This window comes from Panthera pardus, unplaced genomic scaffold (assembly GCF_024362965.1).
Source record: "Panthera pardus isolate Hobbes unplaced genomic scaffold, ASM2436296v1 HiC_scaffold_8, whole genome shotgun sequence".
NCBI classification, from domain to species: Eukaryota; Metazoa; Chordata; class Mammalia; order Carnivora; family Felidae; genus Panthera; species Panthera pardus.
Window position 1 is genome coordinate 115,046,955 of NW_026527013.1, and position 14,889 is coordinate 115,061,843.

At 40.0% G+C, this 14,889-nt stretch overlaps 1 protein-coding gene across 5 annotated transcripts in view; it reads right to left on the reverse strand.

The window, feature by feature from the left end:
• IGF2BP3 (insulin like growth factor 2 mRNA binding protein 3) overlaps positions 1 to 14,889 on the reverse strand; it is a 154,705-nt gene that overhangs the window by 3,748 nt on the left and 136,068 nt on the right. For all 5 annotated transcript variants that reach the window (XM_019443599.2, XM_053898193.1, XM_019443597.2 and 2 more), the window contains 2 exons: positions 6,609 to 6,725; positions 2,952 to 3,026 (listed from right to left, as the gene is read on the reverse strand). In XM_019443599.2, coding sequence (XP_019299144.1) covers positions 2,952 to 3,026; positions 6,609 to 6,725 — 192 coding nt within the window. The remainder of the gene's footprint in view (positions 1 to 2,951; positions 3,027 to 6,608; positions 6,726 to 14,889) is intronic.

Consider the following 14,889-nt stretch of genomic DNA (forward strand, 5'->3'; position numbering starts at 1 on the left):
ATTCTTTGAACAAAAAGAGTTAAAGGCAATTAGTAGTCAGCCTACCTCGGGGCTCCTGGGTGGCCCAGTCAGCTGAGCATCCGACTTCAGCTCAGGTCATGATCTCACAGTCCAAGAGTTTAAGCCCCACATTGGGCTCTGTGCTGACAGCTCAGAGCCTGGAGCCTGCTTCAGATTCTCTGTCTCCCTTTCTCTCTGCCCCTCTCCCCCGCCCCCCCACCCGCCCTCAAATAAACATCAAAAAATAAAAAGTAGGGGCGCCTGGGTGGCGCAGTCGGTTAAGCGTCCGACTTCAGCCAGGTCACGATCTCGCGGTCTGAGTTCGAGCCCCGCGTCAGGCTCTGGGCTGATGGCTCGGAGCCTGGAGCCTGTTTCCGATTCTGTGTCTCCCTCTCTCTCTCTGCCCCTCCCCCGTTCATGCTCTGTCTCTCTCTGTCCCAAAAATAAATAAAAAAACGTTGGAAAAAAAAAAATTAAAAAAAAAAAAAAAAAGTAGCCTAAGTAAAATTAAATCATTTCTGTGGGCAAAAGGCCATTTGCCCTCCTATCCTACACTAAACTAGCCAACTAAAAGGTAAAACCCTCTCCTACTGGAGGGAAGAAAGTAATTGCATATTACTTGAGTATAAGAGATGGGGAAAACTACAGAGTGAACTGTGGCAGGCTCCTACCTGCTGAAAAGGTATTTTTTTTATTTAAACACATTTCTTTATCTTACCCATGTGGCTTCTTTTTGTAATAAGGCTACAAAATCAAGTTAACACACACTTCAGATATTTATAGTCAACACATCCTGATACCTACTGCATATCTAGACACTGTACCTAAGAAACTTCTCCTATAGGGGTGTGTGGGTGGCTCAGTCGGTTAAGCATCCAATTCTTGATTTCGCTTCAGGTCATGATCTCACAATTCATGAGATCAAGCCCCGTGTCAAGCGCTGTGCTGGCAGTGTGGAACTGCTTGGGAGTCTCCCTCGGCCCCTCCCCCGTTTGTGCACACAGCGTCTCTCAAAACATCAATATTAAAAAAAAACACAAAACTCCTATTACGTACAACCATTAATTTGCTCTAGTATATACCGAAGGATAAAGAAGTCAGTTGGTTTAACTTGACAGGCTACCAGGGCAAATCAAAACAAAAGTACCCAACACATTTTCACTTGTGCAGAAATGATAAACTCATTACAGGGTATTACAGAACAAACAAAATTCATCTTGGTACCCTATATTTCATTCATTCTCAAAAGTCTCAGGCCACAGATAATAGGTATTAACATAGTCGAACGACATAGGGATATATATGCCTCTTTCAAAACAAAAGTTTTTGAATTCTTAAGAAAAAATATGGGTTAGGAAGTTTACCACTCCTTAGATGTCTAAAATAATGCATTTGTAATTATCATTGATCACATAAATGATATTTAAGCATTACAGTTTTTCTTAAGTGTTCCATTTAAGATGATTATACCACATGGGCACTGAAGGATGGAAGGAAACAGACTGAATTTCCCAGCATACAATCATAGGAATAACAAGACAGTAGTTCCACTTATAAAGAAGTAACAGCTCAGCACCAAGAAGAAACATGCAAGAACTGATGTTTACATTTATCTTTTAAGATTTCCAACCAAAGGTGACTGATCCTATAGGTTCAGGATACGAAGCAGTTTGTAACATTTGTGAGTTAGGACTTGAACTGCCTGGACCAGAAGGCTGGTGTGAGGGAGGAAATGTCTTCACCTGAGTTTGAGCCTAGCCAACTGCACCCACATCTCAAAGCACCTCCTTTTTGTTTCCTGTTCTTCCTGTAAAGGAAGTGAAAAAAGCTTTGGACTTTTTGTGGAAAATGTCCCACAGCAGAGAGGTCAAAGAAAGTGACAATTTAAAAGTGGGGAGTTAGGGAGAGGTAGACATTGTTACTAGCCACATGTTAGAAGTGAGGGAACTAAGGCTTAAGGTTGAAGAGTTGTCCTGTTACACAGCTACTACTAGGTGCTAAGAAGAAGACACGGGTTTGGGATAAAATAGTTACATTGTAATTCAGTAGTTGCTTTTACAACACTTGTACTAAGTTTTATGGGAGAAATCATGTACTCAAAAGTATTGAGAATTTGGCAGAGTCTTAGTCTGATTCACCCTGAGTGCTGAACATTACCACCAGCATATTCATATTATGTGATAGTCTAAGCACTGGATATATTCTCTACACTTTACAATCTTGTTTCAACCTTTTGGGTATTCTAATCCCTATTTTATAGCTAAGTAACTAGCCAGTCAAAGTTAACTTGCCCAAGGTCATACAAAGGCAAATAACAGAGCTAGGATTTGAACCAGCAGCCCAGCTGGCCAGTCTCTGGTCTTCATCAACTCTCAGTATGCAGGGAGGGGCTTTCCAGCTGCAACGGCCCCAAACTCGAATAAATATGAGCAATGGTTCACATCAGGACAAATACCACAAGAGTTCCTATGATTTTTACTTCTAAAACTGGAAGGATTAGAGTGATTTGTGGTTAGACTATGAACAAGGGCTCAGAATTAACCCAAGGGTAACAAGAAAAGGGGGGCATTTATATTCAAAGTTAAGGTCTTTCAAGAACAAGATGAAAAATTTGGGGGTAAGTTTTCTGAGGCATATTAACCACACAGGTTTGTAAATTTCAGTCTTAAAAGTCTCACCTTCATATAGTAACAAGGCACTGAGCACATTCTCCCTTGGGAGATAGTAAACCCAGCAACCATTATAAAATTCTCAAAATTACAACAGAGTCTGGTTGATTTTTCAAAATTAAATTTGGGTTCTTAGTCTTAGAAACTTCCATTGGGAGATTCCTTCTACTGAGTTTTAGATATATTTAAGGGAGAAGCCAGGTTATGGAGTTCCTGAAAAGAAAGCATTAACATTCTTCGAATCCATTCATTTGTTACCTGTGCACACAGTAGAGCACATACCTTGAACTGAGCCTCTGGTGGCCCGGTGATAATCACCATCCTCACTTTAGCATCTGGTGCTTCAGCCGGAGCAATCTGTAACAGACACAACAAGGGGAAATGACACTTTCAGGTGACACCGTAATATCATTACACAAAACCAGCCTTCTTGAAATGTAGAATTAGGGGCGCCTGGGTGGCTCAGTCGGTTGAGCGCCGACTTCGGCTCAGGTCACGATCTCGCGGTCCGTGAGTTCGAGCCCCGCATCGGGCCCCTGTGCTGACAGCTCAGAGCCCGGAGCCTGTTTCAGATTCTGTGTCTCCCTGTCTCTGACCCTCCCCCATTCATGCTCTGTCTCTCTCTCTCTGTCTCAAAAATAAATAAACATTAAAAAAAAAAAAAAAAAGAAATGTAGAATTAAAGTCTTGTAGAAGAAAGTTGTAGAGCGGCAGTGATTAATCTGGGTTCACTGGTTATGGCTACTGTCGTCAACTATGCACTTAACACCATGCCTAGCCTGGATATAAATGTCCACCCCTAACCTCAGCTAATCCTCACTAGATAGTAATGAGGTGCTGCCTCTACAGAGGGAAAAGTGAAGGCTGAACAAGTTCAGTTATGTGGCCCATTCATAATCACATAGCTAATACAGCTGGAGAGAGCCGGATCTGTCTCCACTACCCATGTTCCTTCCTATACACTAAAACAGTGGTGCTCAAAATGTGGTCTTTGGCCCACATGCATCAGAACCCCCAGGCTTTCAGTATTTGCAAGAAGTTGATATGTTCACAAATCTAAGACAATTGGTAAATCGCCCTGAAGAATATGCTCATTAGAGTAACATACGAAATTAACATTAATTTGGCAGAAGCAAAATGACTTTTCTATTTTTGCAGAATATATGAAATCACACAAACAGCCTGAGCTGGGGGAAATGTTGAAGAGAGAGGAAATGAGCATTCTTCCAGAGTTCTAGGATTTGGGGACCCAGCTGGTAGGAGTTGTTCTAAAAGAAGAAAAATTTCCTAGGGGTGCCTGGTTGGCTCAGTCAGTTGAGCATGTGACTCTTGATTTTGGTTCAGGTCATGATCCCAGGGTCATGGGATCAATTTCTGCCATCAGGCTCTGCACTGAATGTGGAGTCTGCTTAAGATTCTCTCTCCCCCATCCCATACCCTCCCCTGCTCAATCTCTCAAATTAAAAAAAAATTGCTAGACATAATGCTGTGCAAGAAGCAAATTCTTATTTATAAAATATATTATTACTATGTAAGAATAGGAAGCAAAGGATATGATAAAAGCTACTTCAAATTCTACCACTCAATATGATCACTTTCAGTTACTTATACAAGCTACTAGACACTTTTCCACATATTTACACACACACAAAAAAAAGGTGTTTTTTTTTTTTTCATACAATTTTTAAAAATTTTAGAGCATGCACACAAGCAGGTAAGGGGCAGAGAGAAAAGAGAGAGAATCCCAAGCAGACTCCATGCTGTCAGCACAGAGCCTGATATGGGTTCAGACTCACCAAGTGTGAGGTCATGACCTGAGCCAAAATCTAGAGTTGGGTGCTTAATCAACTGAGCCACCCAGGTGCCCCAAGAATGTTTTATTTTTAATGGAGTCAGTGCTTTCTCCCTCTCTCTATCACCTTAGAGCCATGCTAATATTATTCCTACTTTATGAGGGACACTTACTAATTTTTAGTCTAAGTTCTTAGAATTATTCACAAGAAACCCCTGGAAAAAAGATAGCATTCTTTATCTTTCTGACTAGATTTCTTTTGTTAATACTGGTGATGGAGGCCTGGGCCTACTCTGAGAAGCCTGAAAACACATGCCCTTTGGCTCACCAGATCTATTTTTATCGACTTACAGAATAAGGTTGTTTTTTTAACAATTTGGCAAATTTTGTCCATCACTGCACTATATGCAGGGTAAGTTAGGAACAATCTTCATGTCCAACAAGTGAACACAAGTAATTATATTAACAATAGCAAATATATGTCTGTTACTTAACAGACATGAAGCCTAAAAGAGAAACAAGTGAATACCTAAATACTAAATTCTTGTTCATAAAATGTTCATTGCAGGTTTTCCCCCAAGCCAGTCTACTACATTCTTTTTGCATGTGTCCAAGATTTCTTTTTTTCTTTTTTTTTTTTAACGTTTATTTATTTTTGAGACAGAGAGAGACAGAGCATGAACAGGGGAGGGGCAGAGAGAGAGGGAGACACAGAATCTGAAACGGGCTCCAGGCTCTGAGCTGTCAGCACAGAGCCCGACACGGGGCTCGAACTCACGGATTGTGAGATCGTGACCTGAGCCGAAGTCGGCCGCTTAACCAAATGAGCCACCCAGGCGCCCCCAAGATTTCTTTTTAATCAGGAAACTAGCAGGATAGTAAAGCTGGTTCACTACTTGATTGTTTACCATCTCTTTTCCTTTACCTGTTTATTTTGGCCCCATTTCCTGTTCATGTATTTTGTTATCTTTTGCTACAGGAGAGCACATGAGGACTATTTGTGTTTTGCCTTTTTTATTCACTATTTAATTTACATCAGTAAAATTCATTCTTTTGTAACAAATGCATAGGCAGATCACCACATCAATCAAAATAAAAAGTTCTGTCATTCTCCATAATTCTTCCTGCTATCGCTTTGTATTCAAGCCTCTCTTCCACCTCTAATTCCTAGCAACCACTGACTTTTTCTTTATCCCAGTACTTCTGCCTTTTCCCATATTTTCATAAAAATGGATCGGAGAGTATGTGGCCTTTTGAGTCTGATTCTTTCCCTTAGCATGTGTCATGAGATTCAACCATGTTCTTATTTTTCAATAGTTTGTTCTTAATATTTATTGTATAGCTTCACCACAGTTTATCCATTTGCCAGTTGATGAACATGTGCTTCTTCCCATTTTGGGACAGCTGGAAATAAACACGCTATTAACATCTGAGTGTAGCTTTGTTGTGTACTATATTCTTTTAAATAAAATTTTTATAAAACATTAACAAAAAACACCCCAAAAGATAATTTTCATGAAGGAAACTGTCACTGTATCCAACTTTTATCAACTTGTGCATTCCTTAAAACACAATGACCTGTACATCTGATATTATACTATTTCTCAGCGTATCAAAACACAGAATCTTCAGAACACACAATTATCTATTTGGTGGATACCATTAGTTGTTCCCTGATAATTGTTATCCCACTTTCTGTAACAAAACATTTAGGTAAACATACATGGACTGCATTTCCCTTTGGCAGCTAGTAAGAAGCCTTTATAAGAGAAGGGATCTTACTGTTGTCTTCTCCAACTGGCTGGACCACAGACTGATTGGGAGAGCAGTGCATAGGGTCATCTGTGAGCTTGAGGGACTAAGGCCCTGCCTAGGGATGATCAGCTGGAAGCAATCTAGGTGGAGGACTTGGTGGGGCAAAACCACCATTATCAGTCCTGGATTACTCAATTCCTGACTATTTTTCCTGGAGACAAAATTCGACTTACTATGTTGAAGCTACTGTTTGTGGTTTTCTGTCACACCCTACGTGTAACCCCAGCATACACTGCAATATTTAATTCCAGTTATGAAGTGGCAGGACGGACTCGTGTTTCTGTAACTTACTGTCATTAAGGCACTAAGAGCCACAGCTGGCAAAAGGGTACCTTAATAGAAGCTCCTGCAAAGCGAGAAAGCTGCTTGATGTGCTGCCCCTGCTTGCCGATAATGGCGCCGACAGACAGGGCTGGGATAAACAGGTGAACAGTCTCCGTTTCTGATTGCTGTTGGAAAGACAGGACGTACATGTGAATTGGGTACAAGTCACGCTATTATCATTGTCATAGGGATGGGGCGTTCTCATACAGTAGAAATATTAGGAAGTTGACAAGAGTTTACCTAAAGTTGAGAAGATCTCCTGTCCAACTTGAAAGCACTCAATTTAAAAGGTCACTTTATTTGCCTCAACTTTAGAATGTCACTGGTGTACAGATTTAAAAGATACGTAAATGTTGTAAAGTTTAGGTTCTTGACAAGTAAATGAAATTCTGGGCTACACATCAACAAACAACTGTATCCAAGGACACCTATTCTACACCTTATCCATGTAGGTTTTGCTTCGTAAACACATACCTATTCTCGAAGGGAACAACTCCTGAGTGTCGTTACATAGGACTAAATAGTGTAAAACCTTACCACTACCATTCAGTATGCACCACACCCAAGCAGAGTACAGGACTAGAATAAAACTTTATCACTTTAATAGTAAAATGCCCTAAGATTCTCTCCCATATAATTCTTTATTCCTTTCATCTCTGCCCTTCCTTTGCCATTTACACATGGACAAATTGGAAAATCTTTTCTTAAAGATTTGTTTCGAGATAGAGTGTGCAGAGGAGGGGCAGAGAGAGAGGGGAGAGACAATCCTAAGCAGGCTCTGCATAACCAGTGTAGAGCCTGACACGGGGCTCGAACCTATAAACCGTGAGATCATCATCTGAGCCAAAACCAAGAGTTGGATGCTCAACTGCATGAGTCACCCCGATGCCCCAGAAAACATTTTGAAGGCTAACTCCTGAAAGATTTTTCAAAAATGGATTTTATCCATGTACTTCGCATCTCAACTTCCCCCTTCAAGCCAACTATGTCCTTCCTGAGTTGTCTCCTTTCAGATGGTCATTCTTGTAAGGTTAAAGGACACACTCAAGAGACACAGTGGACTGGGTTCCAAAAAAATAGGCTAATCCAAAATTCAGTGATGTTATGGTGAGCTACAGGTTCTAAGATGCTAGAAGCAGTGCACATGTTCACACATTAATACTTACTTTCTAACAAGAAAACATGCTTCCAGGGAGAATTCTAAGAAATTCATTCCAAGAAATGTTTTTTTTAAATATTTTATTTTCTAACACTTAAGAGCAATTTTCGGTTACAAAAAAATTGACAAGCAGGTATAGATTTCCTACATATACCAAGAAATATTTTTTATTTATTTGGAGAGAGTGAGAGAGAGCACGAGCAGGAGAGAGGGAGACCGAGAATCGCTGGTAAGGGAAAACAGCTCAATGTGGGGCTCGATCTCATGAACCATGAGATCTTCACCTGAGCCAAAATCAAGAAGCAAACATTTTTATCTGAGTGAGCCACCCAGCTGCCCCTATGCCAAAAGTTATTTTAAGATGATACACAACTTAATAAACCAAGTAAAATTTAATATGCATTTAAAAAAATACAGCTAAACTAAGATTTACAGAGATATTAGAAGATATATTGCAATAAGAAATGTACACATTAACTACTTGGTAAGAAACACTTCACAGAATTCTGTCTTAAGTCTTCCATTCCTATTATGTAGTATACTATAGATTCCATTGTCCAGTACTCAAGTTGGTCCCTCAGTACTGTCATATGTTCACATACAGCCATAAAACAGCTTCCATCTAATTTCTAATTTACAAAACTCTTCCCAAATTGGTAAAAAGTCTCAAACATGCCAAAGTTTTGCTTTCAAGCATCCCAGGAACTAGGAAAATCTTTAGAATGTTCAGTTTCTGAAAATCTTAGTCAAAGAAAACAGCAGTACTGGGCTTATTCATTTTTACTGTAAGTGGATACAGATTTTGTGCTATGTAATATTGGTCCACCAGATGACCACCACTCTCACAACACAAAAATTACCAGTAGCATTATCAACTCCATCTTCTCCCTATTAAGCCCAGAGTGCAAGCAGCGAGAATGGAGCACTCAGTACCTTGGGTCTATGGGGAGATAACGATGATCAACAGCAGAAACACATATAGATGCATCAGCCATGCTATTTGGCCCTCAATACGCACTTACCAGAATGCTGTTCCACAGGACAGTTTACTCACATTATTTGGTAGCAATTTTTTTTTTTTTTAGAAGTCTTTATAGTTTCCTTCCTCCAAAGCAAAAAATTTTTATTAAAAAAATTTTTTTAATGTTTATTTGTTTTTGAGTGAGAGAGAGAGAGAGAGAGAGAGAGAGAGACAGAGTGTGAGTAGGGGAGGGGCAGATAGAGAGAGGGAGACACAGACTCTGAAGCAGGCTGCAGGCTCCGAGCTGTCAGCACAGAACCCGATGAGGGACTTGAACTCACAAACTGGGGGATCATGACCTGAGGTGAAGTCAGACCCTTAACTGACTGAGCCACCCAGGTGCCCCCAAGAAGCAAAGATTTTTTTAAACACTAAATTAGTAGGGGCGCCTGGGGGGCTCAGTCAGTTAAGTGTCGAACGCTTGGTCTCGGCTCAGGTCATGATCTCATGGTTTGTGAGTTCAAGCTCTGACTTGGGCTCTGTGCTGACAGTCCAGAGCCTGCTTGGGATTCATTCTCTCTCCCTCTCTCTGCCCCTTCCCTATCCACCACTTGCACATGTGTACACACATGCTCTCTCTCAAACTTAAAAATAAAACTATTAAAAAAAAAAATTAGTAAACAGTTAACAGTCTGGAAATAACAAAAAGGCCAGGCTGGTTCTTTAAAGGAAAACCTTTGCCTATTTACCAGTTAAACTGAAATGAGAAAAAGGAAGTATTAGGTAAGATAAAAAGATAAAAGGTCATTAAATCAGAAAATGTAAAAAACTTCTTCAAGTTATCAATCAGGAAAATTTACACTGACCCAAATAACTGTTACCTCTATGATCAACTCAATACCCAATAAAGTGCCATGCCCAAAAAGTTCAATTCTTTCAAGCAAAACTCTCTGGAAGAATGACTTAAACCCAGTGGAAAAGATGACGTGGAAAACGAGGTAAGGACAGGCAGACCCGTTTCAGGGGGAGGAAATAGATTTAATGAACCGAAAATAGTAAATAAATGGGAGCATCCTACAAATAATGTGTTCTAGTTTGTTTTTTTACCATAGAGATACACTTTGCATCTCCTCCTCCCACGTCATTCAGATGCCACTCCCTCACCTATTAGTAGGGCATTCCTCCAGCTAGACTCGACTACTGATTTATCTTGGTGCATGCATTCGTGTGTGTGTACTTAATTTTCAACTAATTCATGTGATGGTGCAACCACATCTTTGTACAAAAAGTTGTGCCCTTGTATACCTCTGTTATATAAACTCTTATAGGTAAAATTTAGCTGGAGACAAAGGGTCTGAACATTTAAAATTGATAATTATCAAGTTATACACAAAGTTTCCCATTCAGAATGGTGGGATTCCAGTTAAGCCATTCATGTAACATCTGAGTGCTACCTTTGTGTTTAACATGGTGGGAGATGTGTAGAAAGCCTGCAAAACTTCAGATTTGAGAAGGTATGATCAGGGAGTGTCAAGAGTTTGTGTTTCCTCTGTGTAAGGTGCATTACCTCATCTACACCTCACAACCCATCCGACTAACATAAACTAACAATATTCCCATTTCTAAAAACATTTTTGAATGTTTATTTTTGAGAGAGAGACAGACATACAGACAGAGTGCGAGTTGGGTAGGGGCAGAGAGAGAGGGAAGATACAGAATCTGAAGCAGGCTCCAGGCTCTGAGCTGTCAGCACAGAGCCCCAAGCAGGGATCAAACTCATGAACCGCAAGATCATAACCTGAGCCAAAGTCGAACACTTAACCAACTGAACCACCCAGGTACCCCAACATTTGCCTTTTAAAGATGAGAAAACTGAGCCAGAGAGATGCACACAGTAATATACTGACTGGTATTGTAACCAGCATTCAAACCTGGGCTTCTCTAGCTCTTGAGCCATATTTATTCTTTTAAAATGGAGGGCAGAGGGATCCTGGGTGGCTCAGTTTAGAGTCTGACTCCATTTTGGCTCAGGTCATGATCTCATAATCATGAGATAAAATCCTGCGTCAGGATCTGTACTGAGCATGGAGCCTGCTTGAGATTCTTTTTCTCCCTCTGCCCCTCTCCCCACTTGTGCTCTCTTAAAAAAAAAAAAAGAAAGAAAAAGAAAAACAAAAAAAATTAAAGGGCATAACTCTACTTCCAGCAGGTATGGGATGTGCTTTGAAAGTGACTCTTAAGAAAAACAGCCCAACAGAACTTTCACTTGAGGAGGTGCTGCCTTATCACTCTTCCATCTGCCTTGGTATGATTTCCTGAGTCAAAAGAAATTTCTTATGTTGGCAAAAGCTTAAACCTGTGATCAATGTGTAAAAAATGGTATCAAAGATAGCCCCTTGATATGACTATTGTTAATACTCTATTGCACATTTGAAAGTTGCACCGAGAGATCTTAAAAGTTCTCATCACAAGGAAAAAAAAAATTATGGTAAAGGCTGTTGACTTACTGTGGTGATCACTGTGCAATATATACAAATATCCAATCATTGTGCCCCTGAAACCACAGTTATAGGTCAATTATACCTCAATAAAATTTCTTTCAAAAAACCTAATGATTAAGTAGTTTAATTGAATCACCCACCAAAAAAAAAAAAAAAAAAAAAAAAAAAGATGCTCCAAGAGAACAAGCATCTGAAAGCATCAGGTCTGTTGTCCACTGCACACACCCATCTTATGCCTGTTTAAAATACTTTATAACTTAGAGTTTTGATGTTTTTTTCCACTGTTGAGAATAAAATAACCACATCTCCGAGAAGTTCTCAAGAAAAAATTCAAAATTCCTTCATCTTTATCTGTTATTTTGTTGCAGCTGAAGGTGATACTTTCAAGATCTGCAGAAAGTTTGGTTTCCCATTTTTTCACTAATTTATATAATACTGTAATCAAATCTCTAACATAAATCTTGTGCCCCTGTACAAATACTTCTAAGATTTTATGTCATGGAAGCGATGATCAGAGTATTAACATTTAAAATTGACAGATGGGGTTGGGGGCACCTGGGTGGCTCAATCAGTTAAGCGTCCAACTTTGGCTCAGGTTATGGTCTCACGGTTCGTGAGTTCAAGCTGTGCTGACAGCAGAGAGCCCACTTCAGGTCCTCTGTCCCCATCTCTGCCCTTCCTACCCCCTCATAAATAAACAAACCTGAAAAAAATAAAATTGACAGGAACACCTAGGTGGCTCAAGTTGATTAAGCATCTGACCATTGGTTTCAGCTCAGGTTATGATCTCACAGTAGGGAGATTGAGCCCCTCATTGGGCTCTGCGCAGATAGCACAGAACCTGCTTGGGATTCTCACTCCATCTGTCTCTCTGCCCCTCCCCTGCTCACGTTCTCTCTCAAAACAAACAAACAAAAAGATTCTCAAGGGCACCTGGGTGGTTCAGTCGGTGAAGCGTCCAACTCTTGATTTTGGCTCAGGTCATGATCTCACGGTTCATGAGTTCAATCCCTGCATTCGGCTCCACACTGGCAGTGTGGGGCCTGCTTGGGATTCTCTCTCTCTCTCTTTCTCTCTCTCTCTCTCCCTCCCTCCCTCAAAATAAATAAATAAAGCTTAAAAAAAAAATCTATTAAAAAAATTCTCTCTCCTCCTGCCCCTCCCCTGCTCACATGCAGGCTCACTCTCTCAAAATAAATTTTTAAAAAGTCAATATAAACAAACAAACAAACCTACCTGACAAGTTATTTCCAAGTTCTCATACTAATACATTTATCTTATGGTCAATGGATATATTAAGGAAAAGGGAAAATCATTTTATTTTGAACCACGCCTTTCACACTTATGAAAAGTCCAGCAACACAGGATTCTAGATCCTATGCTTCGTTTTCTACAAATGAAAATCATCTAAACTGTGCTCTTCTGTGTCTCTTCCTTGATCTATAACCCACATGTACCTAATATTTCCGGTAAGAGTTAATCTAAAATTCAATTCCAGGAAATATTACTGATGAAAATCATTGGGTTTTGTTGCTTTAGCATATGTAGACGTACTTATATTCTTTACAAGCTGGTATTCCCAGTGTTTCCCAGGACATCCTAACACAATGCAGGTCTTAACACAGCTGTCAGCTACATGAAGCCTCCCTTGTAGCTCTGTAAGCACTCTTAGAACACATACACGAGAAGAGGGTTTGCCTTCCCACTGAACCCTTGACTGTGGAGACCTGTGAGAGGGGCCTGTCCAGCACAGCTTGGCCAAGTCACTTGTGTCTATTCACCAACAAAGAACACTAAATAAAATTATTTCATTCTTTAGCATTTCCCAGTCCTAAGAATAGTGCCTCTGTGTGCAAAGCACTGTATCTCACAGCCTGCCAGTGTTTTGTGCAATTACCACGTACCATTTATTCCACAGGGACACTTTAAGGCCTTTCTTATTTTTTAATAACTGAATTAATGTGGACACTGACCATAAACTGTGCTCAATGTTAATACTTTTTCATTCTGGTCCTTATGGTATAACAAACACATTAATCTTAACCAGTTTTTTTTTTTTTTTTTTTAAAGTAAAGATAGGACCTAAGTATTTTATCTGAGAACATCTACATCATGTTCTTCTCAATAATATACTTTTGTTTTGAGACTGACAGTCATAAAGACCTTTTTAATGATCAGACTAACCTAATGTGTTAACTTGCTCAGATCTGCCCCATTGTGTTTTGCCAGGACTGCATAATTAATTGTTTCCTGGGCCTTGTTCCAGAAAGATTTTAGGCTGCTTAGAAAATACAAGTAATCCAGAAGTAAAACAGAGGCAACGAAGAAATGAGAATATAAAGACCTGAATCTAAAAGATGAAGCCAAGAATGTTGTTGTTATATACATTTAGCTCTAAGCTTTCCAGCAGCTCATTTTAAGACAAATCGGCTGCACAACTCAGTATACCTCAGTATATCCATTTGCTTAGTAAAGAACACTCTTCCTGGGACTGATCCCAGAGAGCAACTTCTGTACGTCTTGAGAGCACCAGCGTTAACAGGCATCATCCTTGGAGTGAAAGTTGCAGAGCCGCCCTCACAAGCACAGCATACGCATGTGTCTTCGCCTAGAAGATAACTCAAGACGGCTCTGTGAGGAGAAAAGCTCCAAGGGAAAACCTATGTTGCAGCCTCGAAAGCTGAATAAAAGCAAAATAATCTTTCTGACACAGTGAAGAAAGGCCATCAATGCTTTTTTTGTTGTTGATTTTTAGGAGCGGAAATTGAGTAGGAGATAACAAATCCAATACTAAGATTAAGAACAAATTTAAAAGTTGTGTGAGGCTTTGGAAAAGGAATGGTGGTCAGTAGAGAAGGGCCGAAAGGACTATTAACAAAGAGGGGGTGAAGACATCAAGGAAGAATCTGTATGCTGACAGAAAAGTATTCTGTGCTGGGATGAAAACAGAAACAAGAAAACCTGTCAAACATAAAAAGCGGTGTTAGAAGCAAACCAAACAAACGAGGAGGTGGCACCCCAGACCGATGGGCAGTGCTGTGTCCCTGGCAATAGCACATTAATAAAAAGTTGACTCATCAGACGTCTGAACATCACCCATTTCCCTCTGTGCCAATTCCTTATTCACCAAGCATCTCCCTGACTGTAGGTTACTTTTCAAGGAAATTTTCCTCTGGGAATATAAGGTAATTTGCATAATCATCCTGTCTGTTTGATAATCATTAAACTGTCTCTGTGGTACAAATTACTGCTATACAGACGTCTGCATAGTAAGCCATGTTTCCAGGATTTGGATACCTATCTTTTACTTACAAAACTAAGTAGCCAGAACAATGGGTTTTGATAAGCCTCTTTCACCTGTGATTCTTAAGTCTGAGCTCAAGCTTGAAAAAATTCATCAGCATCACCCTTTGTTACACATTCTTTGCATTTAAGTTAATGTTCAGCTGCATTATCCTGAATGCTTCTTACAAAACCTTCAGAGGTGAAGGACAGTCACATGACCCAAGCTGCTTCCCAGTGGGTTTCTGCCAGATGCCTACCGGCAAAACTTCCTTTGGACTTCTTGACAGACTCTGTAACTTGAAGTAACGTAAGAACAAAGCTGCTCAATTGAAGTTTGCGTAACTGGTAAAGTCTGCCAGTGAGTAATTCCTAATCATCTATCA